The 27,138-nt window shown below is 40.5% G+C and overlaps 1 protein-coding gene across 1 annotated transcript in view; it reads right to left on the bottom strand.

The window, feature by feature from the left end:
- The window catches only part of SH3RF2 (SH3 domain containing ring finger 2), a 122,373-nt gene that overhangs the window by 57,517 nt on the left and 37,718 nt on the right, over window positions 1–27,138 (bottom strand). Inside the window, exons 2-4 of the mRNA XM_004686843.2 lie at window positions 14,732–15,001; window positions 11,265–11,360; window positions 3,275–3,598 (exon numbers count right to left, since the gene is read on the bottom strand). Coding sequence (XP_004686900.1) covers window positions 3,275–3,598; window positions 11,265–11,360; window positions 14,732–15,001 — 690 coding nt within the window. The remainder of the gene's footprint in view (window positions 1–3,274; window positions 3,599–11,264; window positions 11,361–14,731; window positions 15,002–27,138) is intronic.

Here is a 27,138-nt window from a genome sequence, read left to right as displayed (position 1 = left end):
TTCTTTAAAGAAAAAAAACTTTAATATTTCAATATAATATTAAAGGTTTTCATGCAATTTTGTGAACCTAAAGCTGGTATTACCTGGAGATATGAAAGGTAGCTACTAGAAAATATAATAAATTGTACTGTATGGTGCCATTCCATTCAGAGATGGGCAATGGTGTGCCACCACCAGTTCACCTGTGCACCATCACCTTAGTCCTTTGTGTTCTTGCTTCCCTCATTTTGAGCTCTCTCCTTCCTCTTCCCCTGCAGAATGTCTCTGATTTATAGTTGTCAGATTATTTTTGTTTAGTTTTGTTGTGTTTTTTTTTAAGACTAAAGTCTTGCTATCTTTTCCTTCTAGAGTGAGATTGGCAAGTATTAAAGACACACCAGCACTAAACTAAGGTCTTCCTGTATCATCAGGAGCTTGGAGAAAATTGGGGAGAGACTAACTTTCCTGGTCTACAGTTCTGTGTTAAGATCTGTTCTCTCTGCCACATACATATACATAAGTCAGTGCAGGTGCCAGTGGGTCCTCAATCAGGGCTTTGGGAAGTCCTGGTTCCATTACAGTCAGTCACCTACTTTTTGTTTCCCTGCTAGACTGTGAACTTTAAAGTGAGAGCTTATTCCTGGTGTCTTGGGTACCATACACAATACTAGGACACAGTGAGAATAACTGAAACCTTCTGAGGTTCAGAAGACTTAGGGCCAAATATTGACAGAAAGGTGTGTGGGAAGAAGAATGAAGATAGGTTTGGAGTCTAAAGGTAGTCAAGTGAAGACATTTAAGACAAGGAGAGCTACAGATTTCCAGAAAGAACTACACTGACACAATGTCACCAGATGAGGCTGGTGAAAATATGTAGTGACAACAGCCTATCCTTGAGAGTTACACAATTCTAGAGCAGATGTAGACACCATTTACTAATTCCATGAACTTGGCCAAATCCTTTCTGTTGGGGGCCTTAATTACAGTATTTTTCCTGCAAACTGTCACAAAGGCTTTTACCAAAGGTTTTTAGGATGGAGAGGTGGGCTGAAGAGATGTAACAAAAGAAGACTTTACTATCAAAAGTTTGAGGTTGTTCTTACTGTTCTTGCTGTTTCGGTAATAGAATCCCTAGTACACACCACAGTTGCTAGTACATTGTAATCACTCAGCAGAGGTTTACTGGTTGAAAGTGTTACACTGACCTGTGATATTTCCATAGGAGACTCTTCCTCCTCCAATCTTCCCTGTCTACGTATACATCACTACTATCATGCCCAGATAATTAAGTGCAAAGTCTTGATGCTTTGATTTACTAGACAGCTAGTAGTACATAGGCACTGTGAGGGGTGCTAGGAGAAGAGGGAAGAGGGAACTTGAGAAGCTGGACCCAGCCAGGAGGCTAGACAAATGGAAGCAGGAATGTTTGTCATTTGTTCAAATTTCCACTCATCTTTAGATGCTTTTTATTAGTGGGACATTTTGAGTGAGTTTCTCACAACACCTGGATAAATATGTAGAAATGCTTATAGCCCACAGCCAGCTGGATCGAGAAAAGGCCATTGCCTCTGCAGTAGTTCTCTAGGAACAGGGTATAAATGTGCCGTGCCTTGGAATTCTCACCATTCATGAAAACTTGCAGGAATACTGCTTATTTTCATTCCTACTAGGATTCTCCATTTTAGTCCAGTCTCCATAGATGAGATAAATGACCAGGCAGAAGAATTTAAAAGATAGAAGAAGAATGGCTCATCGCAAAATCTTTGAGAAGCCAACTCACTGCAAAGCCAGCCAGTTTGTATCAGCAAGTGTGCATACTACTTTACATCCCAATGTCTATATACAAAGAATAGTTTCAGAAACACTTTGCTATTCTTTGGCTTAATTGTGAGTCACTAGGCTCCCATTTTAGAGATTGTGTGTACACGCATGTATGCACATGTTCATGCAAGTGTGTTGGAGGGAAAACTTTGTTCCAACACATGTTTAGACTTGTAAAAAAGTGTTTGGATTGTGTATGTAGAAAGGAAGTGCTAAGTCTTTTATGGAAAGGTTGCACACACAGGGGAAATACACTGTGTGTGCGTGTGTGGTGTTCACACACATGCAGTGCAGGTGGTAGGAAGAATTACGTGAACAACCAGCCTCTCAGAGATCCAGTCAGTGACACGAGATAGAAAGTATCGTGAGGTGATTGTTTTCCTTTTAGACCAGCACATGGGGCTTGAGGGAACCCTTGACTTTTCTCTTCTTCCTTGTCTTGTTAGAAAGGGATTAGAGTCCAATTAAGTCATTTAATCCCAAGGTAGAGATTCATGTTTAAAAACAAGATTTACAGCTTAAAAAAAAAAAAAACACTGCTGCAAGTTGAGGTTTGTCCTTTCAAGCTGCCACCCACGTGGTTCCAAAGAGTGTTTTCAGCGGAATACCCAACATGCAGCTCTCCTTAATTACTTTGCCTCATACCTCCAGCCCTTCATCTGTTAAAGGGCCCTCCAACCGAAATCGGCAACACACTATTAGAAGCACTTCTGCTTCTGGATTGCCATGACTTCCCCTCTGCTGTCCTATCTCCTTCAGTTGGCAACTCAGGACAAGGCTTAATAATTGCAGTGTTAAAAGCTAGAGCTGATTGGGTGCTTAGTACATGCCAGGGTTTGCACTAATCACATTACATAAAACTGTCCAATTAGATGCTCCACATGAAAACACCCAGGATTGGCTTCCTGGGTGTGGAGCACATGTAGTCATACATGGCTCTGAGCTTAGAGGGGCCTGCACTTGTTTAATACTCTGCTGTTACTGTCTTGAAGTTCTTAATTATGCGTTTTCAATTTTTCACTGGGCCCTGCAAATTATATAACCAGTCTTAAAACACCCAATAACCCATTGTTTCTTTCTCTTCCTTTTCATGTGATGTCTAGATCCACACTAGAGGATGAAACAGTGACTCTCAATTTATGCAGCTATAACCCTGTCTGGATAGGTGTAATCATCTCCTTGGAGGGAGGTTCTCCAAGGAACAGAATCCATGTCATAGACCCTAGCATGAAAGCCAAAGTGTATATAAGAATATGGCAAGTTTCTTAACATTTCTAAGCCTTAGTTCTCATCTGTAAAGTGGAGATAATAACACCTAACCAACAGGCTGTTTCAAGGATGAAATCATTCCACATCATGCAAATACAGCTGACACATAGTATGTATGCATTGCAGGTGTTCCACAGGTACTAAACATGGTGAGGGGCATTGGCCAAACTCCCAGGTGCCCTGGTCCAGGGGTTTTATTTCCTACCTGCCCCAGAGAACTGGAAGGAACTTCCGCTTTCTCCAACTGCTGGGTGATCACAGAGGGGTTGCTGGAGCTGATGAGCACTGGGGTGCTAATTTCCACCATGTGGCGCCCGGAGGGAGAATGAACCATCTTGTTGAGAGTGTTCAAGGCTGTTGTGATGGAAAACTGCCCAGGCACCTTCCTCCTGGACCCAGGGCCCCTTTGGAGGGTGGGCGTGTTGATCTCTTTGCCTCTGGAGGAAGAGGACACCAAGGAGAGGCTTTTTGGGTGGGATGGCTGACGGCTTTTGTACTTCTCCAGGAGGTGTCTGGCTGTGAGGTTTGGCTGAAAAGACAAAAAGTCCGGGGAGAAGTTAGTCAGCCTGATCTACAGTGAGCAGCTCAGACCCACTGAGGTTAGACTGAAGCCAACTCAGATGCCACCGTCTCAGTCATCACTTCTTGGTGAGCTGCTATCTTTACCAGTATGTCCCAGTGACTGCTGTATCAGTGAAACAAGGTAGTTCCTACTCTTCTACTGAGCTCCAAAGGGGTTAAAAATAAGCCAGTTTCCCTGATGGAGTGGGAGCACTCTTCCTTTGCCCATCTCTCCCAACTTCACCCCAGCCCTCTCCACCTTGGGTGCTCCCCTCCTGATCTCCTTTAGTCAAATATCCTTGAGACCCCGCTGGGTTGTCTCTTTGCCTTCTCAGTGTCCCACAGCCCCAATACTCCCCCCTTCATGGCATTTTTCATCCCACGCTGTAATCATTTCCTTTCCTCTGCTGAACTGTTAGCTACCTGAGGTTAGGGACCTTGTACACATTACTCCCTGCTCTATGCCCTGGTGGATGCTTAGAGAGTGCCTGTGGAATAATGAGTGGAGAGAATTGCTCAAGTTCATACATTTGATAAGTGTGGAGCAAGTATGCAAGTCCTCTCAGTTTCTGAATCTTTAAGCTAAGACCATCTTTTACTACTTCCTTAAATATGTTCATTACCATCTCTACCTCTTACTCAGTGGTATATTGTAAATCAGAAAAGAAAAGCCCTGATGTACAGAGCTTATCGTGTCTATGATGTAAAAATCTCCTGATGGTTAACAGTTGGCTAGCAAAATTCCTGAAAATGTAACGTTCTTGTTGTCTCATAACAGCTGGCTCCAGTGCGACCCCATGTCTACCTTCCCCACTACATGGGTAAATTCCAACAAAAACTGATTTTGAATATCTTACCCACCAAGGTTCCCTGTGAGTTAATATCCCTCACAAGTCTGAAATATGTTGACAAAACAAGGGCTGGTGTGAATAAAACTTTCCAGGATGACAACTTAATATTTCCATTATTATGATTGCTACTAACTGCCTTGTAAACCATGTTTTATTCTAATCTCTAGATTCAGCTATAGAGGTATAAGGGAATTTTCCCATTTAAGAACTTTTTTTTAAAAGATTGATTTATTTATGCATACAGAACTGGGGTACAAGCCAGAGGTGCAGGGATGGTGAGAGGATTCACCAGAGACAGAGTGGGGAGCAGAACAGGCAGACTTACTAAGTACACTGCTGAGGGGAGCAGCAAGTGGGTCAGGAGAGGCCTGAGGCACCATATGGGTCTGGGGATCAAACTCATGCCGAAGTGGCTTTAGCTTCTTAGTGCTATGCTTTAACCCACTATACCACCATGGAGGGGCCCCATTTAGGAACTTTTTAATGACAATGATTAAAATAGCCACGATAGAAAATTTTAAAGAAGATTTAGTGTCTACCTCAAGAAGCTTTTAATTTTGTAAAGAAAAAAGCCAAGTAGAGGAAGGGGCATTATTATGTCCACAATGACAATAAGAGAGTAAAAGCCCAAGGCCTCCCTGGTGGTGCAGGGTTTAAGTCTCAGCACTATTGAAGAATGCCAGCCATGGTGGCCTGAGTTCTATCCCCAGCCAGGGACCTGACCCACATGATACAGCAGACCTCTCCTGCCTCGCCCACTGGTCCCCTCAGCAGTGTATTTCATAGATCCACCTATTCTGCTCTCCACTCTGTCTCTGGTGAATCCTCTCACTCCCATGCACCTATAAGATCCCAGTTCTTGTGTGCATAAATAAATAAAACTAAATCTTTTTTTTTTAAAGAGAGCATAGAAACCCAGATGGAATAACTTACAAATCAGAACAGTTAATAAATGCTCTGATGTGACATAGAGTGAGGGCTACTTTAGAACTGGGGGTCAAGGAAGGCCCATTGAGAAGGTGATACTGTAGTTGAGACACTGACAACAAGGAGCCAGCCACAAGAAGATGGGAGTGATGCCCAGCAGAGGGATTTATAAACTACTGGAAAGATTCCCCAAGAGGGAAGCAAGCACTTTGTTTGAAGAAAAAGACAGGCAAGAAACAAAGAGAACTGGAATGGATTGAGCCAGGAATAGGGGGTGAAGTGGAGACCACAGAGAGAGGCAGAGGCTGGGTTACAAAGGACTTGTGGGCGTCAAGTATATTATGAGAGTCATGGGAAGCCTTTGGCAGGATTTAGGGAGAGGAGTGACATGATTTAAATTATGTTCTACAAAGCTCATTCTACAGTTTGGCAGTTTTTTACAAAGTGAAACATATACTTAGCACCTGACTTAGCAATCCCACTCCTAGATAATTACCCAAGAGAATTTATACTCACTCAAAAATCGGTATGCGAAAGTTTACAGAAGTTTTATTTTAGTACCAAACAAGCACATTGTCATTCAGTTGGTGAATGAACATGCACACCTTGTACAATGGATCATGACTCCATGACAAGCAGGGATGATGCACTCATAGCATGAATGCACCTCGGATGCATCACGCTAAGCGAAAAAAACCAGACTCAAAAAAACTAAACTCTGTATGATGCCATTTCTAAGTTGTTATACAAAAAGAAAACTACAGGAACAGAAATAAGATCAGTGGTTGCAGGGAGTAGGAGCTTGGGAAGGAATTCATACAAGGAGGCAGCATGCTATTATATGTTGGGGGAGGGTCTGACCTATACTACACCTGAATTGTGGTGTGGTCACATTACATGCAGAGTAAATGTTACTGCATGTAAAGAAAAGAAAATAAAAAAACTCATTCTGGCTGTGATTTAGGAGTGGCAGAGTGATTGAAGTTGGATGAGCTGAAGTTAGATGAGCTGAACTGAAGTTAGATGAGCTGTTACAAAAGCCATAACTAGGGACAGTGTCTGACATTCCCCAGAGCTCCTATCCCACCTTTATTCTCCCAGTAAGAAGACATATATATGGTGATCCGAGTACGTCACTTTTTCTATAGTCATTTACAAGTGTGATAAAGTGTATTAATTTTTTCTGCCTCCTTCTAATTGTTGTGTCTGCAGGTGAGCAACACCATCAATGTTTCCATCAGCAACATTCACAAAGGGTACATGTAACTCTTGGTCTGCACTCTCTTTTGTCAACATGATTAATAGTCCGTTGGCAGAAGAGCTGAAGATCTTAAATTTGCACCCACTCATTTGAAACAAAATCCTCAAGATTTATCAGGCTGAGCAAGGTTCCTATAACCCAGATGTTGGAGAAGTCCTGACAAGAATCAGCATAAGCTCAGCATTTGTTTCACCACCTTTTTATACAGGTATAATTCAGTAAATCAAATGATACACTAACAGAAAAAATCCTGTTTAGGTAAAAATAAAATCAAAAGCCCAAATCACTCTCATAAAAGAAAACTTCCTTCCTTCCAATTGCTTTGCATGACATAGGTAATTCAAAGCTTATTTAAAGAATCCTTAATGAGTGCTTGCTAGTCTTAATGAAATGAATGGAACCAAAATTTAAGAAGTGCTTTAAAAAGCTCAATTTGGATTTCAAATAATTTTTGAAAACCAGGTTCCCAGATTAGAGCAACCACTTGATTATCTCCCCCCCCCCCCCCAGCAATTAGGAGAACAACTGTAGCAATGGCTAGTTTGATGATAATCTTGAGGGTTCTTTAAACACTAATTTTAAAGGTGAAGTGCTGAGGCGAGTATCCAAATGAGTAATCATTAAATGTAGATGTTCTGGGGGGGGGGAGGGGAAAGGTATTAGAAATGGATAATAAAATCAGTGGCGCCTTTCTTTCCCCAGATTAGACAAGCTCTAATCCGCAAAAATTTCAGCACCTCCTAATGTTCACCAAGGTATTAGTTGTAGTTGATCTGTGTCCTTGGAGACAAAGTATGTCTCCTTGTCATCACAATGTTCCTCCTTAGCACTGTTACTTTACCCAGCAAATGGCTCTACCACTGACCTCAGCACATACACTGGAGAGTGGGGGGTGATCCTTAACCACTTCCTGTTCTCTTTTCCCCACTTCTGTTAACTTCCTGTGAATCTACTTCCTAAAAAAGGTCCTTGCACGTGTCCACTTGCTTCCAATCTACAAGTCCTAGCAACAATCATCTTCTAACTGAGCCAGGTAGTAGCCTCCTAGCTGGTCCTTCTCCTTTTCCCTCTCCCCTCTTCAAATTATTCTTCTCACAGCAACCAGCGCAATCTCTAAGAAACAAAACCTGATGCCTCATTAAAATCTTTTAATGGCTTCGACTTATGCCACTGAGTAACAATACCCATCGAATGTTCCAGGTAGTCCCCTATCTTCTCTATTAACTGGGAGACAGGGAGGGGTCTGTGACAAGTTCAGACCAAAGAGTTGTGAGGGGAAATGACAAATGTGACTTCTGAGCAGAGACCTTGGCTGGTCTGCAACTCACTTCCTTGCCCTTCCTCTGCCATGAAAACTAGGAAGTCCTCGGATTCCAGGTGGCCCAGCTACGTTCTTGGCTCCTGAGTTACTGCAAGAGTGCAGCCTCCCACTATTCTGTTCTGAATGTGTAATGTGTGTGAGAAATAACTTGATCTTTCCTAGGCCACTGGGCCTTGGGATTGTTGATGTATTTACAGGAGCATAATGTAGCTTATCCTGACTAATACAAGGTGGTTTACAAAGCTGACAGTGATCTGTCTCCCATGTAGCTCTGTGGCTTCACTGTGTCAATGCTTATGTTCTAAGCTCTAGCTCTAGTATTTGTTTGCTCCTTTGGACACGTTCTCATCCTCTAGGACTTTAGCCCATATTACCTCCATTCTTCAAAACATTCTTCTTTCCATGCTTATTTACGTAACTCTTAATTAGCTGTCAGATCTTGCTTCAAGATGCATTTGCCAATCTCCTGCCTAGATAAATTAGATATCATATACTTCCTCCTCCCAATAGTCCTGTCTACTTTACTATTTGCATCATTTATCACACTTACATCTGATTAATGTCTGACTTTACGATTCCTAAATTGTTTCTGTCTCGTATCTTTAAACTTTAGCACAGGAGCGTCAGCAGGCACTATGAGAAATTAGTTGAATGACTATGTATAGAACATTACACTAAATGGTTTGTTCTCTAAATTTTTTTTCAGTCATTTACTCATTAAGCTAATGTTTTACATAGTACCTAGTTCATGTTAGAAGTACCAGCAACACACTCATCAGATGTTCAGAGAAAAAAAAGACAAGTGAGAGTTCAATGAATTTCTGACACCCATCAGATAGGGAACAAAAAGAGAATTGAGAGTTCATTGAGTTGCTGAAGATTTGTGGAGAAAGTGGATTTCTGGCTGAGACTTTTGAAATGAGCACATTTTGAACAGGTAGAAAGATTGGATGTATATAAAACAAGGGGCCTCGGGGATAAGAAAACAACACTAGGAATGAAACTCATTAATTAGAAACAGTAAGAAGATTGGCTTCTCCAAACTCTTCCTCTGAGCCTCCTTCCATTTTGATCCCTTCGAATGACTGAGCAGAGGCCAGCAGAGAGACCCTTGAGAGCTGGACAGTGTTCTCTGCACACCATTCATTTCAGAGCCTGCTTTGGCTTTTCTAAGTAGAAGGGAGCGGCTGTTCTCTTCTCTCCCCTTACACTTCTATTCTCTTTTCATGTTGTTCTTCTAGAGGGCAGGGAGTATGCTTTTACTTTTTGTATAGTTGCCTATTGCTCACTTGAAATGCTTTATGCCTGGTAAGCACCCAATAAAAATCAGTGAAGCCTCTCCTTAAATTTGAAATGATTTGCTTCAAGCTAGGGTAGGACTGAAGATGAGTTTAGGGATTCTAGATTATTTTATCATTTTAGATAAGTAAGTAGATGGCTTAGCATCTGTTTTTCTGTTTTAAAAATAGCAGAAGGAGGCCCTCCCTGGTGGCACAGCGGGTTAAAGCAGAGCACTAAAGCCACGTCAGCATAAGTTCTATCCCCAACGCGGAGGTGACCCACACGGCACAGCAGACCTCTCCTGACCTGCCCACTGCTCCCCTCAGCAATGTATTTTGTCAGTGGGCCTGTTCTGCTCCCTACTCTGTCTCTGGTGAATCCTTTCACTGCCCCTGCACCTCTGGCCTGTACCCCAGTTCTGTATGCATAAATAAGTAAATCTTAAAAAATAGCAGAAACAGGTGATATATGTTCACTTCAGAAGATTTTTAATTTGCAAATCAGCAGAAGAAAATAAAAATTATCTAGAGTTTCAATATAGAGTGTTCATCATTGTTAATGTCCTTCTAGTTCTTCACCCATTTACACACACACACAGGCATATTCATAAAGTTAGTGTCATATAGTTCCATTTGTTTTCTATTGTTGCATAAAACATAATACAAAATTTATCACAATAACCATTCTCAAATAGATAGCTCAGTAATGTCAAGTATATTCATATGGCCATGACAGAGATCTTCAGAATTTTTTCAACTACTAAATCTGAAATTTTACATCCATTAAACTTTATTTTACTTAACAATAAGTTATAAATATTCTTTCATAATGCCAAAATCCTCTGTGATACTAAGCATTCTTCTTTAATATAACAATTAAAAATATTTTATTTATTTATGTATACAAAAACTGGGGTACAGGCTGCAGGGGAGCAATGGGAAGAACAGGAGAGGTCTGCTACATGCCATGTGGGCCACCTCCCTGGCCAGAGATGGAACTCGTGCTGCAGTGGCTACAGATAGCTTTATAGTGCTGCTCTTTAACCCCTTGTGCCACCAGGGAGGACCCTAACATTATGATTTTTAACTAGTGTAGATTTCTCCGTCACTGTAATTGTTGTTTATTTATTTGGTGATAACACGTTTTACTTCTTTATTAAAACTAACAAGTGAATGCTAAAAAGCAGTTAAAATATAATATCAAACATTGTACAGTAGAACTATGCACCAATGAAATGCAGGTCAATATCATCATAATTAAAAAAATATTGTTGAATATTTAGATTATTTCTGGTTTCTACTTATTCTACACAATATTATGGTGAACATTTTTGCATATTTTGTATATATGTTTTTGCACATTTGTTTTAATACCTCCTTATAATAGACTTTTGGATGTAGAATTAGTAGTTGAAAGGAGATGTGTGCTTTATTTTAAATTAAAATTTTTTTTTTTTTGCATTGAACAACTGGGGTGTAGGCCAAAGGTTCAGTGTGTGTGTGTGTGTGTGTGTGTATGTATGTGTGTGTTTGTGTGTGAGAGAGGATTCACCAGAGACAGAGTGGGGAAGCAGAACAGTCTGATTTATTGAAATGACTGTAAGGGGAGCAGCAGGCAAGACAGAAAAGGTCTGTTGTGCCATATGTGGGTCAGTTCCTTGGCCAGGGATCGAACTCAAGATGCAGAGGTGATAGTACTGAGATTTAACTCCTAGACCACCAGGGAGGCCCATGAGATGTGCATTTTTAGTACCCTTGATATGAATTTGAGTTTTGATATGAAAGGTTGCACTAATTGACATTTGCATCAGCAGAGTAGAAAGGCCCATTTCCCTCACTTTGCCAGAACCATCAATTATCTTGTGGCATCTACTCTTTAGAGACTTTAGCTAGTTCTATAACTTACTTCATATAATGAAAGACTTGCTCTCAGGCATCACTGTGGCACACCTCTGAATAATCTCAAGATGGATGTATACTTGATACTCACGTACCTCTACAAACAAAATTGGGAAGATGCCTACTTTATCTCCCAACTTGCCTTCTGCCCAGTTTTCATCCACTCGGCCAATAACCGTGATGATGTCATCCTGGGGAAAGAGAGAAAGCCTCGAGTCAGCACTCACTCCCAGTTTTCAGGTGCTGTGAGCTTTCAATGCAAATCAAGCTTTCAATGGGATAAGGTGACAGGAATGCAACCCTTATGCAATTTATTTAAAAAATATTCCTACTAAAATGAAATGTTTTTTTTCTGCTCAAAGGGCAGTGTTTGGGTATCCAATACTGTAAGAGGTATAGAAATAAATTGGAGGATCGATGGAATCCAATAGAATTCTGAATTTTCAATCACCAACAAAATATGGGATATTTATTTAATTTAATCTGATGGAGATAATCAAGATGAGGCCATAAGAAGGTATATGGTTAGCTCAGCAAAACAAAGAATGAATTTCAACTTTGAATACTTTCCTCAACCTATTCAATTTTTAATGTATCAAGCTTTAGCAAAGTGAGTTTTTATTTCAATTTTTGTTATAAAAGGTCACATGTAGATTTTTAGAAACATTTGAAAATATAGCTAAACAAAATAAAGAAAAATTTCTACTATAATATAGATGCAACCACTGTGAGGACATTAGTTAACACCTGTCCCCCCCAGATTCTCTTCTATAAAGATAAAACACATACATATACTAACTTAGTGAAACTTTTTCAAAAACACACTAACATCCAAGAATAAAGTACACACATTTTAGATGTCAAGCTGGATGAGTTTTTCTTTTCTTTATAATATAATAGTTTATATTTACATCATTTTGTACATTTTTTTTCATCTCAATTGTAATCCCCATGGGTTTCCCATCACCAAGTCACCTGTGTGCCATCACCATAGTCTGTGAACTTCCCCACTCCACCCCCACAAAACATCTCTGGTATATGGTTGTTCATTATTCTCATTATTTTCTCGCCTGGTCCATTATACTGCAGTATTTTTCTTTTTCTTTCTGGCTTATCTCACTAGGCATGATATTTTCCAGCTCCATCCAAGTTGCTCCAAAAAACATGTGTTTCTTTTTTTTTTTTGGTTGCTGAGTAATATTCCATTGTATATATGTACCACATCTTTTAAATCCAGTCATTTGGGCATTTGGGCTACTTCCATGTTTTTCCAATTGTAAATAAAGCAGCAATAAACATCGGGGTACAGGTATCTTTTTGAATCAATGTTTTTGTGTCTTTTGGGTAGATAGCTAGGAGTGGGATTGTTGGGTCATAGGGAAGCTCCATGTTAAGTAGTTTGAGTAACCTCCAAACAGTTTTCCATAGTGGTTGTACTAGTTTGCATTCTCATAAGCTGGATGAGTTTTAATGAGTCCATAGAACCCCCAACCAGATCAAGAGTTACAGGCCATTTCTAGCACCCAGAAGTCTCCTGTGTGTTCTTTCCTAACACTTCTCAAGAAGTAACCACTATCCTAACTCCTAGCACCATCCATTGTACTTTGATTTCTGAATGAATAGCTAGCTAATCAGGGACTCCTTTCCACATCACGCTGTTCATCAATCAAAACCTGAATATTCACTCACTGACCTCTCTGAACTTCTAATCCATGCCTCTCAGTAATTTAGATGAATGAATATCCAAGTTCAGTAGTGCACTATACCTTTTATTAGCTTTCTCTATCCTTAATATGATTTCTGTAATGTCTGTCTACCCCATCAGATTATAAGCTCCAGGTGTGCATAACTTGTGTCTACTTAATTCACTCTTCCACACCACCTTAGACAGTGGCTCTTTTCTAGTAATTATGTAATAAATATTTCTTAAATATATGCATGAGAAAATTAATGTGTATGACTCATATAATTTACAGAGATAGAAAACACTAGCAGTATTAGGAGGGAAGATCTTGTGTTTAATTTGCACATTTGAGTTTAGGAAGGCCATGAAATTTCCTAGTGTGCTCTCAGCTTTGCACAAGTCTCCACTTTCATTAGGTTCTCTTTTTGTTTGTAATTTTCCATCTATGTGTCTGTCCCTTCTACTAGATTGCCGGTTCTGTGAAGGTAGGGTCAGTGACTCATCACTTTATCCCTGGCAGCTGGTTTGGCACATGGATGGGCTAAATGAATGATGAGGAAGTGTCCTAGTTTGCAAATTCCCAGAGAGGGGCAAAAAATTAGATAGTGCCTCCTGCCTATATCTTCCACCCACTGGGTCCCCAGAGCTCAGAGTTTAACATCTGGCACGAGGGAAATACTTAATACTACTTTCCTTTAGAAGTAGTCAGAACATAAACGGCAGTTCAGGCTATAGAATGACTTTCCTGAGGAAACTCTGATATACTAGGGCAATTGTGAAGATTGTTACTTCAAAATATGAGGTTATCTAGTTTAAGGTTACCTAGGTTGAGAGAATCTGAGTCAATCACATTTCTGGTAGTGCTGGGATAAAAAAATATTTTACGAAACAAAAGACCTTTCTTGAGCTATTTGTAGCAGTGCCTTCTTGTACTTAAGAATGAAAATTTGGTCTCTAGGAGAGAATTTGAATATTTATGGAATAACAAATACAGAATACAGAGTTAAGTTAGGCTAGACTTTAGCAGAAGTGTTACTTGCAAATGGTGAAGAATCAAAAAGAGGCAAAATAAATCTTAGGGTAATTAATACACTTGGAAAATATATCTTGTAAGAAGTTAGTCATGCAGAAAGGTATAATTATGTTATCATGTGGGTTTGGAGTATTTTGAATACAATATTTACAACAAATTTGAATGTAGTAAATTAGGAGAATTAGGTGATCATAACTTGGTGAGCAAGAATACTCTACAGACACGTGACCCAGCAGTAGGAGCTGAGGTTTTTCACACATGCTCTCTCACTGTACTTTTTGTCCATCCATCTGTTTTTCACATTACTCTGCCTGAGGGCAGGGACTTTGACTTGTCCATGCTGTACTGCCAGTGTCTGCAAAGAACTTACTCAAAAATGTGGCATGAGTGAATAAATGTGTGAATCCCAATTTTTATAAATGCAATAGAAAGGTCTAGGGAGTTCTATCAAGTATATTTCTCTGGGGACTTTGTGTCCATGTAGTCTGAATTAAACACATGCATTGCATATGTATATGTCGAGGTATATACACATATGCATAGTATGTCCTCACTTAACACATTGATAGTTCTTGGAATGTGACTAAACAAAACCACAAAAAAATGAAAGTAGGTCCTGGAATAACATAATGTTGTTGACCTTTTGCCAGGATTTTTTTTCTCAGCAACATATAAATGCCTTTGAATGAAATGACATTGGATGAAGAGATGTTACTTGAGGCCCTGCTATATACATTTATGTATGAAATAAATCATCATCATCAACATCTTTAAAAAAAAATCATCAAATGGTGAGCAAACAACTCCAGGCTCTGCCAAGTCTCTCTGTTGTTGTCTAGTCTTACCTTGAGGAAGGTCAGGCAGTCCTGGTTTTCATTCTTGTCCTTGTCTCGAAGGTCAAAGTTGTAGAGGGCCCGGCAGAGAGGGGGTGGCTGGGGGAGCTGCTTGATAACTTCCACAGAGCTGGCTGGGAAGAGGCCACTGACTCCATTCACCTCGCCCTGGTACCAGTTCTCGTCAAGCTGTCTCCGGAGGAGGATGACATCTCCCTTATTAAATTTGAGGTCACCAGGATTTTGCCCTCGGTAGTTGCATAAGGCCTTTGCTCGAGGCACCTGCATTGACACAGACCAACAAAACACATACTTAGCTGTGAGGCTGGAGGGACAGAGGTATCACATTACTAACTAATTACTGAGCCCTTTCTGTATGCTGTACATGAAGCGTCTTGTTTAACCTTCAAGATAGATGCTCATTATCCCCATTTCTAAGATAGGATGACTGAAACACAGAGTGTTTTAGTAATGTGCTAGGGTGACATGGCTGTGAAATTGCAGATACAGGATCTAAATTTAGGCTACCTGGTTCTAGTGGCACCTCTCCCCCATTCTTCATTGCTGTGCTGGGAAAGGGTTTTGGATTTGACTTGGACTTGACTTTACAACTACGTGAACTTGGGTGAGTCATTGGCTCTTTCTGGGGTCTAAATACTAATTTTGAGGTCTGGCTTCACCTCCTTTCTCTTGTGTGAAAAGAGACATTTATTTAGTCTTTCTTAAGCCATATTCACTTACTAAATGGGGTAGTAATAAAATGCCTACCTTAATAAGATAGTTGCAATAAAAAAATAAATTCATCATGCATTTAGTATATTGTGTGGTACACAGTGTATGCTTGATCAACGATACATTAAATAATCTACAGTGGAGGCTAATGATGTCAATTCTACTTATTCCTTAGTGTTGAGGAAAAAAATGGAGGTGGAACTCCTTGAAAAGAGAAAGTGCTCTATTGTGATGCAAGAAAATTTGTACTCAGTTTTCTCTAGAAAATGTAAACTCCAAGTATTTGGGTCTTCAGGGGACACAATTGAGACAAAGAAGTACTTAGCCAGGCATCCACTGTCAATTAATAAAAATCAGCTAAATAATCATCATTTTTCAGATCGGTCAAATGCATTTTGCTGCTAATTGAAACTGGTTTCTCCTCCACACCAGGGCTCCTGGTCTTGCTTAAAGTCAGCTTGGTCAACTGAGAGTTCTAGAGACTTGCTTTTAGTAGCAAGTCCTTCAGTGTTATATGGGATTCTGTTTTATTTTGTGCTTTTCTCAGCAATGGGATGAATCCATTCCCTCTCCTGGGGGTGGCTTTGCTATTCATTAGGGGATGTAATGAGCATTAATTCAGTTCTTGAAGAAATTTCTGACTCTGCAATGTTTGCTTTAAAGAGACTTTCAAGAGTTTAGGGGTAGAGATAAAATCCAAACAGCATCTTGCTTAGGAGATAATAGAGAAGCACTTTTCTACTGGATCCAGAAAGGTGAGCCCAAAAGTGAGAAAAACCACAGGGATACAATTTCTCCTTGGGAAATTAGTGGACATGTGAGCAAAGATGTGTGTACTAGGAGGCTTAGCACATGCTGTGGAAATAAACAGAGATGGCTAAATAAATTATGACATGCACAACACATGGAAAACTCTGCAGTCATTAAAATTGCTTAGTTTGTGGCCCTCCCTGGTGGCGCAGCAGGTTAAAGCACAGCACTGAAAAGCTAAAGTCACTTCAGCATGAGTTCGATCCCCATCCTGGAGCTGACCCACATGGTGCAGCAGACCCCTCCTGGCCCACCTGCTGCTCCCCTTAGCAGTGTACTTCATCAGTCTGCCTGTTCTGCTCCCCACTCTGTCCTCTCACCCTCCACACCTCTGGCCTGTACCCCAGTTCTATATACATAAATAAATAAATCGTTAAAAAAAATTAAAAAAATTGCTGATATTGTTCTATAACTAATAACACTGAGAGTTGTTGATAATATAGTTAAATATAATAATAGAGGTTAGAAACAGCTGGCCTAGTCTTTCATTGGAAATATAGATGTATATTTTTATCAAGGATAAATGCTAGATGTCTACGTACCAACATTTTAGAATAGTTATTCCTAAGTGGAGAGATTTTTGAATATTGAGAAAATGGTATCCATAAGAGCTAAACAGTTTTTGTTAAAGATTTATTTATTTATGCATACAGAATTGGGGTACAGACCAAAGGTGCAGGAGTGGTGAGAGGATTCACCAGAGACAGAGTAGGGAGCAGAATAGGCAGATTGTAGAAGTACACTGCTGTGGGCAGCAGCAGGTAAGACAGGAGAGGTCTGCTGCGCCATGTGGGCCAGGATGTGACCTGACCACCAGGTGACCTGGTGGTGACCTGGTCACCTGGTTGCCAGAGATCGAGCTTGAGTTGAAACAGCTGCAGCTAGCTTAGTAGTGCTGTGTTTTAACCTGTTGCACAACCAGGGAGGGCCCTGTTTTGCAGTTTTTATACAATGAAATAATTGTATTGATTATTAAAATTGGATAGTAAAAAGAAAATGAATGAAGCTGAGGTATAAGAAGTGAAAGGTATGGGAGGAATTTAGGAAAAAGATAACTTGAGTTTAGGCTCTGCTGCCTACTTCTCTTTTTCTTTTTCCTTTTCCTAATTAATTTGTTCTTTTAAAATAAAAATAATAATAATAAAAAAAAAGGTGAGTAGGATCAGCCAACCATGCAATACCTACTGGAGATGATATTCATTCCTGGAGATATGCAGGTAAGAGAGGGTGAAGACAGATTTCTTTCTATATATATATTCACATCACCCATCAATTTTGTACAACATATGATTCCCCCATGAAATTCCCACTACCAATTCACCTGTGCACCATCATGATAGTCCCTTGTGCTCTCCCCACTCCTGTCCTGATTTTTATGAGAACAGATTTCAGGGGAATCCTAGACTCCTAGGCTTGATTATATTACGGAACAATAGTTGCTCCTCCATTTTCTTTTACCACAGTTTTCTATTGTAATATAAATCATGTTTCTTTTTGGCTACAGGACCACCTGGTCACATTTTTGAGCCTGCTTAGCAGCTAAGTTCTGGACAATAGTAATAAACAAATGGTCAATGGTCAAAGGACACTTTTAGGACATGTCCTTACTGAGACAGAGTGGCTTTCTTTCTCTCACTTCATTTTGCTGTGTGGAACACAAATAATGACCACTGGAACTTTAGCTGTCTTATCAAGTAACGAAGATGCAGGTTCTAACTAAATAAAGAAGTGAATAGTTTGGGGTGCAGAACTGCCAAACTAGTCCCGGGCTACTTAATTTCTAGAATTATGTCTGACAGCTAAATAAAATCTCATCTTGCTTAATGCCTCATTTTTTTGGATTTCTAAAAAGAAAGCAAAAGGAAAGGAAAGGAAGAAAGCCAAATGATGATATTAAGAACTTCTTCCTATGTGTTAGCCACTGTGCTAAGCATTCCACAATGTATTTTATTTAGTTTTCACAACTTGTGACTCAAAAAGTGGAGATGAGAGAGCTATCCAAGTTCATGATGTTACAAAGCAGATCTAGCTCCAAACCCAAACCTTTACCCATTAAGTCAGTGTGTAAGGTAAATGAAGATTGTTCAGGCTTTGTGCTGTTGGCCTCTGAGGCTATCACCTGAGGCCTTGGATGCAGGAGGTGCTTGGGAGCATGGGTTTGGGGTACCCATGTCTGATGGCAGCGCCTGGAATATGGTGTGGGCGTTCGTAAGTAGGCACACCTGAGCTGAGAGACTGAGCATGTGGGGTTAGAGGGTGGTGTAACCAGCATGGTGGGGTGAAGGGCCATGTGGCACACAGTGGTGAGATGGCTACAAGAGGAAGAGACCCTGAGATGACACCAGAGATGACACCTGCCAGCCTCCTGGCCCTCTAGACCCCTTGCCTGCACTGTGCCTTGTTGCATCATTTCTACATAAATGATGTAGAAAGATCACTAAAAGCCTGAAAAAACCATGAAGGGCTCCAGGATGCTCCTTTATCCACCTGCCTGAGTCAACAGAATCAGGCACTGCACAGTGTTTCTCAAAATGAAGCTTGTAGCCCACCTGTATCAGAAGCCCAGATGACATTAATATGCAGACTCCTGGGCTCCTAGCCCGACTGATTTGACCAGAATTTCTTGGTGTGAGGCTCAAGGAGCTACATATTTATCAAGCACTTGGCACACAAGTTTGATGACCCTGGTCTGAGTTGTATTTTCTTGTAGAAAAATGGAGTTTTGATATAAAGTTTACACATGACTAAGTTACTTTTATCCTTTTACTTTCTGCAAGACATACCAGTGCAAGTGGCTTACATATTTTAGTGACCACTAAGCAAGTATATTAAAAAAAAACACAAAATGCTTAAACCTCTTTGAAGATACAGAAACTTTGAAACCCAAGACTACTGATTTTATGATCATCTTTACAGTTTCAGCATCTCCCTTCAGTATAGGTAAGTGCTGTGGAAGCGTGTTGACATTCTATTTTTCATTATTTTTTAAAAAATGTTTATTTATTTATTTTCTTATATCTTGGTTAGTTTTTTTTTTAAAGATGTAGTTATTTATGCATACAGAACTGGGGTACAGGCCAGAGATGTGGAGGGTGAGAGGATTCACCAGAGACAGAGTGGGGAGCAGAACAAGCAGATTAATGAAGTAATCTGCTGAGGGGAGCAACAGGCGAGTCAGGAGAGGTCTGCTGCGCCATGTGGGTCAGCTCCAGGATGGGGATTGAATTCATACTGAAGTGGCTTAACTTCTTAGTGCTGTGCCTTAACTTGCTGCGCCACCAGGGAGGGCCCTTATGTTCTTTAATTTTTTTTTAAGATTTATTTATTTATTCATATAGAACTGGGGTTCAAGCCAGAGATGTGGAGGGCGAGAGGATTCATCTGAGACAGAGCGGGAAGCAGAACAGGCAGATCGACGAGGTACACTGCTGAGGGGAGCAGTGGGCGGGCCAGGAGAGGTCTGCCTCGCTATGTGGGTCACCTCCGGGGCAGGAGGGGATCGAACTCATGCGTAAGTGGCTTAAGTTTCTTATTGCTGTGCTTTAACCAGCTGCGCCACCAGGGAGGGCCCCCTTATGTTCTATTTTTAATGAGACTGTTTTCATATTCTTTCTTTTCATTCTGGTCCATCTCTCTCCTGGTATTCTATATTTATACTTATAGGAAATATTGGCTTCCATGCTGGAGAAAGGGAGGGAAGGGACAGAAAGAGAAAAAGAGGAGAGAGAGAGAAATGAAGAGCGAGAGGGAGATGAATGAATCTGAAGAAGGTAAGGAATGTTTATTGTGGTTCTAGCAAGCCACAGAAATTTTACGTACATTATTGTATTGTATAACAACACTTTCCACATATTATCTTACTCATATGGTCTCAAAACCTTATGAAGTGTGTGGTATCACCCCATTTTACTGATGAGGAACCAGAAGTTCTGAGATGTTCAGTGGCATCCCTGCTATATCAGAGTCAGTGGGTGGCAGCCCTGAAAGAGAGTTAGGCTCAGTTGACCTGAAAGTTCTGGCTCTTCTCCCACACTCATTCTCCGTCCAGCTGAAGTCACCTAGTATATTATTTTCCATCATAAAACTCATTTTGGGCTCTGTTTTTCAATTAAAATATAAATAGTATATGCAATTTGCTTGCAGGCTGGCTATATTTGTACGACTTATTGAACCCCAGAGCCCTCACATAAAAGTTAAGCACCTGAAGAGATTCAGGTGGTTGAGACTCAAAGGTTCTTTTGAGGGAAAATGACTCCAAAGTCCACACCAGCTATCACCTGTTTCATCATCTGTCAGTAATAGCTTCTTTTATCAGCCATGATTGTTTCCTGTCTCTGCAGGTGGGGGCAGGAGGAGCATGGGGTTAAAGTGGGTGTGGAGGTCTTACATTCAGTGGTGTTTTTCAGAAAGTTAAATAATCCAAAAGAAGCCTGTATGTGCCTAAAAACTTTGTTATTGATACTTAAATGGCTCGAGACTTCTACGTCCTTATCATTTATGTATTATTTATCTTCTTCTTGTTGCTACACACACTCAAAAATGATTACATACTGAAATAAACACTGACTTAAATAAAATCATATAGGTTTCTTTTCTGACTGGGTTCTTAGAAATGTTATTCTGCTAATGTGATTTGTATTTGCATCTGGGCCACTTGGCAGGAATAGCAGAACATGCTTTGGGAATAATGATTAAGGTAAATGTGACCTTCTTGGTGATTTTACTCTACTGCTAAGACAAAGCATCAACTAGCTGTCCAAGATCCTAATTTCCTTTAGCTGCTTATCCAACTAAGCCACCTGCCTTCCTTCCTTATCATGACAATCCTTCTTGACCCTGTTGGGGGCCAGGGAGTCTATGTTATAAAGTGCTGATGGGCTCTTGTGTACTGATTTCTTTTTTTTCTGATGATGAGACACTTACCAGCATTCATCTATAAGATCAGATCTGGCTGGCTTTGGAAACTCTTAGACCATCTGCTGCTTGGGGGCTTGACATCAGAAAAAGACTCACTCTCCTGTGACACTCTAAGTGGAAACCCTAAATCTGGCCATTCAAATTGGAAGTCATATTTATGTGACACCCTATATGTGTTTCTTTGCTTCATAATGAATTTTACTTGTTCAAGGAGTCTTAGAATAGGTACTAGCATCAAGTACGAATGCTGGGTTGCATTCTGACTTTTACACCTTTAGCCAAATTATTAAACCCTCCTGATTCTTAGTTTGGATAATCCACAGACTGGGGTTAATACTAATATCAACCTGTATGTAAACTCAGCAAGTCTGTATTATCTAAACCTGACATAGCCCAAGCTTTTGATAAACACTTCCTGATCAGAAAAACAGTTTACCTGGTGTCTTGGGACATACCAGATATGTCACACTATGTCATAATATCATACTCAGAACATTCAGTGGAACCTTGACTTCTAGAAGGGCTGGATTCTAAAGTCAAGCACATGGGAGTTCAGTTATGCCTACTTGATTGAACCCCAATGAAAACATCAAGTCTTGGGTCATTGGTTGGCAATAATACTTCATGCATGTTGTCATGCATTGATTGCTGCTGGAAGAAAAGATTGCTCTGTACACAACTCCTATATGAGAGGACAATTGACAGCTTATTCCTGGTCTCTCTTGGACTCTGCTCTATATGCTTTTAAATCTTAATTTAATTATGTACTTTCATTGTAATAAACCATAACTGTGAATATAATAGTTTTGCTGGGTTCTGGGAGCCCTTCTAGTTAATCATTGTATCTGAGGGGTATTTAACCACAATACCTCATGGATTTATTGAAAGGATTACTGAGATCAATCACATAGAGTACTGAACAAATAAACAAGGATGCTTAGAGATTTTGCCCAGAGGAGAGCATAATAATGAGCTTGTTGTTAGGCCTTTTGGACTAACTCCAGCCCTACAAGTTATTCATTCTTTTAATAAAAATCTCTTTAAAGTCCAAATAGGCTACATATTGTCTAGTTAGGGAAGCAAAGATTAAACTTCTAAATTAATACATATGTAACTAAAAATTGAAGTAAGTGTAATGAAGGAAAAGGACGGGGAGGTGAGAGATACTGAGCGATGGAAGGGGAAGCAGTGTAAAGAAGATTATTATTGGCTATAAATACTGGTTTATTTTGTTTTCAGACTTTTGTCACGTCTGCCTTCTATTTCTTTTCCTTTAGTCTTTTGTCTTAGGCTTCTTTTCTTCTAGTCCTATGTAGAGAACTGGGCTATCACAGATTTCCATTTTTCTGCTTATCAAACCTCCCATTTTGAGTCATTCCTTCTTTCCTCCCTTAATCAAAGATCTATCAAACACCCAGAATATGCCAGCCTTCTTCCCCTTTCCCTACTGTCTACTTCTTGAGTTATCAGGGGTGCTAAATAGGGAGGATGCAAAGGAAGCAGGATTTTACCCCAGAGAAAGAACCACTCACAAGTGGCAGCCCCTCTTCAGGACCACCATTAGCATGTTTTCATTTTCCCTCCAAACTTGGAAGTGATATTGTTGCTTCATCATAAGAGGCAACCCTGCGCATGTTCATAGCCATATTCTTGGATAGCTTTGGGAATAGAATGGGTGGTAAGATTCATAAACATTCAATGGGTTGGCAATGGATTCTCCAGGGAAACAAAGCATATGATCTAAACCAAAGCATTGCTATCTCTTCCCTTAGGAAGCCTGGGACATCTGTGAAGAAGGACAGGAGGCATGTGGTAGTGTTAGGAGGAAGAACTATCTCACTTTTCCTAGGAGGAGATTCTGTACCCTTCCAGTTCCAGAGTAAGCTTTCCCAATAGGTGTGGCTCCTGGTGGATGTGTCTTTTTCCATAAGATTTGAGAAATTGAGCCAAATCTACCAAGCAGGGTGAGGAAAGATGAGGCAAATGATTCTTCCATCATTGCCATCTCTTCTGACTTGGGAAAAAAGCTCTGGTTACATATACATTGGCCTTCTCACCCACACTGCTTCTTATTTTTTTCACTTGTGTAGAAATTTCAGGAGCTGAAGGGGAATGGCTGATGACAACATGACATAGGTAGCCAGGAGCTGACTATAGGGCCATCTGACAATGGGGCATCAGGTAGAGGCTGGAGGCGGCCCTAGAGGTGGTACTCCACTTACAAATTTGTGTCTGGAACATGTCTGGGTCTCAATTTTCTCAATTACTGAGTCATGGGAAAACACACCTTTCTTTGCTGAATTGCATTATTCCTTCCAACTGTAAAGGTGGTAGGATATAAAGGTGGATGATGAATGCTCCAGAAGTATCTTTAAAATACTCAAAAAATAAGGGTGATGGGTACATGAAACCAAATCGACAAACTGCTGATGACTGCTGAAATTGGAGGTGTGAATAGAAGGTGGTTTATTGTACTAGTCTTTACCTTTATGGATGTGGTGAGATTCGGGCTCCATCAGCAGGACAGGCTGTTGTGGTGAGGATGAAATGACAGTATGCTCGTAAGCCCTTGGGGAAATGTCTTTGAAGAGGAATGCTAAGGTGGCCAAATTTATCTTCTATTGTCAAAAAATTACATCATGCTTTCAAATGTCTTAGTTGTTAATTGGTTTCTACCCCCTAAGATGTGAGTGTATGTATACGTGTGTGTGCCTATTTATACTTATTTGCATTTTAATTGAGTGTTACCAAAAGAAAAAGCCTCACACTACCTTAGTTGACAGCAGCAAGCCCTGGGAAGTTAGAATTCTTCCCTCTCAGTTTTTTGTCCTTGAATCCATAATTTTCACCACCAGACTTTCTGCAAATCTGTAGTTTGCCTCTTTCAACTGAATAAAAACTAGACATTCCTTTCATTTATACCAGATGGCACAGACATGACCTTGAGAGGAAGCACCCAGACAGCTTCGAGAGATGGGCCTCTCATTAGGAGTGACTGGCCGTATATCAGAGATATGCTAACAGATCCACATATCATCGGTTCCAATGGACATGGGGTTGTTTCTTTCAGTTAAAAGCCTGAATTTAAGGAAATCCTGTGAGAATCCATCAGAAAGAAAAATGTCTCCGACAATAATGTCCAGAAATATTCAAGCAGTTATTTCCAACCATTTTCCACCCTCATACAGAGTCAGTAGTCCTCCTAGCACTGGTGTGGTACATGTAGAACTTCCAGATCATATCCAAGTGGGGGCTAATATCTTTGGCATGACCTCAATGTCTTCTGCATCTTTGTTATTAGAAAGTCTTTCCTGTTTCCTTCAAGGCTGAATTGGGGATCCTTTTTGGAGGAGCCATTGACTCTGTACTTCCCTATTACAACACTCATTGCTCTGTATTGTAATTGCTGTTTTGCTTATCTGTCTACCTGCCACATTTTGAGTCTGTCTGCTATGAACTCCATAGCACCAGGGTCTATGACTCATTCATCTCTTTTAACCCTAACGCCTGGGAAACAATGCCATTTACTCATTCATTCAATAAAAATGTGCTGAAGCCTTCAATAGATAAGGTACAACCTCTGTATTCAGTACATGTTTGGTAGGTGAATAAACAAATGGATGAATAAATAAATGCCACTTAAACCTAATTCTGGCTTTGAATGTTGTCATTTTTGGTCCTGAGATAAAACTACAATATGCCCAACAAGATGTTTCTTCATGACTAGGGAGTGTCCAGGCAAGACAGAAATGATCTAGATGATCATTTCTTTTACTACATCTTGGATTATTAGCTTTGCTAAAATCTAGTTTGTATACAATTTTTTTTAAAGATTTATTTATTTATTCATACAGAACTGGGGTACAGGCCAGAGATGCGGAGGGTGAGAGGATTCACCAGAGACAGAGTGGGGTGCAGAACAGGCAGATCGACGAAGTACACTGCTGAAGGGAGCAGCGGGCGGGTCAGGAGAGGTCTGCCGCGCCATGTGGTCACCTCCGGGGCAGGCGGGGATCGAACTCATGCGGAAGTGGCTTAAGCTTCTTAGTGCTGTGCTTTAACCCGCTGCGCCACCAGGGAAGGCCCTGTATACAATTTTAAGGGACTGCCTCTTAGCTTCTGTTTTGACATTGTTTCCTAAGTTATCTTTTTAAAAAGGCTGCGTTATGTAAAATGCTGTTTGTTTGTGGTATGTCATACCCCAACTTTTCCAGTGGGACCTGACTTGGAGATTCCCAATGTTGAAGACCTTTTTCATTCCCTCATGTCCTCTTTTTCTTGGTTGTCATTGCTACTGCAGGCAGCCAGGAGGAAATGTTAAAAGATGCCAGTTGGCAGCTCCAGGAAAGGGAGCAAGGAGCAAATTTTTCTGTTTAGAATATTGAAAACCAATTTCATAGCAGGCTACATGAATCAAAGAAAGCAGCTCTGTGCAGCTATGGGTCTGAGAGGTTACACTCTCATTTTCATGATTTGGGTGTCACTGACACTCCTTGGGTATGTCTAGGGAGTGGTGGCATAAAGAAGTAGCCTTCCTCGTCCCTTCCCTATGGGCTGGCTTTGGGTGGACCTATTTCAGATAGCACAAAAGGTGACATATATATATTCTTGTTAGTGGGTATTTGTTGACAATTGCTGCCCAGGATTTCTCTCTATTACTTTTACCCTCACTTGTTGATACCCTCTATGACTTGTAGTGTTTGTTAATTTCCATAGTATAAATACTTCTGACATCCAGCCAAGCTGATGTCAGTGAACATGGATTGGGAAGACATAAGACAAGTACATGATGGATTTTAGTGAGCCAGCAGGAGCCAACAGCAGTACACAGCTTCTGACCTAATTCACACAGCGTATAAAAGATTGGTCCATGTAAGCACCACTGTCTTACTATAACTGGGGTTGTGGGATATGGTTTGTAAAGTACTTTTGCATCTGTTGTTAAAGTTCTAACCATAAAGTTGCATGGTAAAAGTTATGCCTATTTGGTAGAGGAAGAAACTGAGCTCAGAAAGATCCTTAGCCATCAGAACAGGGATTTACTCACTTCTTGCCGCTTCACTCTCAACTGGCCACTCACTCTCTCTCATGCTGCCTCATCTACTTTCACATTGTAAATTATTCCCATAATATTTTTTGCACTCCACCCTCTCTTGCCTACCTGCTACATGTCTTGTAGATCTTGCTAAAACATCTGTCCCTGGACATCCAAGACAAGATTAGGGAGATCCTCTATGTGCTTTTGTGGCAATCACTAGCATCCTCATGATGGTATTTGTCAAATGGGTGTTGAAGTGGCTTATTTATTGATGTTCTCTACCAGACTATAAACCTATGGGGTAGAAACTTTTATCAAGGTCACCACTGATCCCGGTGCCAAAGATAGTGTTTGGTCCAATAAGTATTTTTAGAATGAGTGAATCCGTAAATGATAGTTGCTTTTCTTACTATCTCCTACAGGACCCAAAGCATCAATTCCCTTATAAATTGGCTGTGGCTTGTTCAGGAACCTGGGAGGTTAGTGGTGGAATCCACAGTCAGTCCATATTTCTCTATATTTGGTTATGGCTGATCATCAGTTACCTTCCTGCTACACACTTCCCCTCTCCCCACTGGGCTAGGGACCTTGCAAAGTGTCAAGGAAGCAAGCTGCAAAACCAGTTTGGTGTGCTAAGAAATGTGCTCACTGCACATACACCAGGACAAAGATACAGGGAAGAAGGCTTCAGTCCAAAGCACCTGCAACTTATAAGAGGAAAGTTTAGGAATATTCTGGAGCCAGGTGTCCTCTTTAATAGCAAGGCTAAGCTTAAAGATTAGCACTGCTTCCCCAATTTCCCTCTGAAGAAGCAGAAAGGGTCAGGGCTGCTTGCAGCTACAGAGCTGCTGCCTTCTTAGAACCACAGAATCTTGTGCATACCAGAGGCTCATATCACAAACATCTAATCATTTTCTGTAAA

The sequence above is a fragment of the Condylura cristata genome, unplaced genomic scaffold (assembly GCF_000260355.1).
Source record: "Condylura cristata isolate star-nosed mole 26May11 unplaced genomic scaffold, ConCri1.0 scaffold00021, whole genome shotgun sequence".
Lineage (NCBI taxonomy): Eukaryota > Metazoa > Chordata > Mammalia > Eulipotyphla > Talpidae > Condylura > Condylura cristata.
Note: the sequence above shows the minus strand (reverse complement) of the source record. Positions and strands in the feature narration are given on the sequence as shown.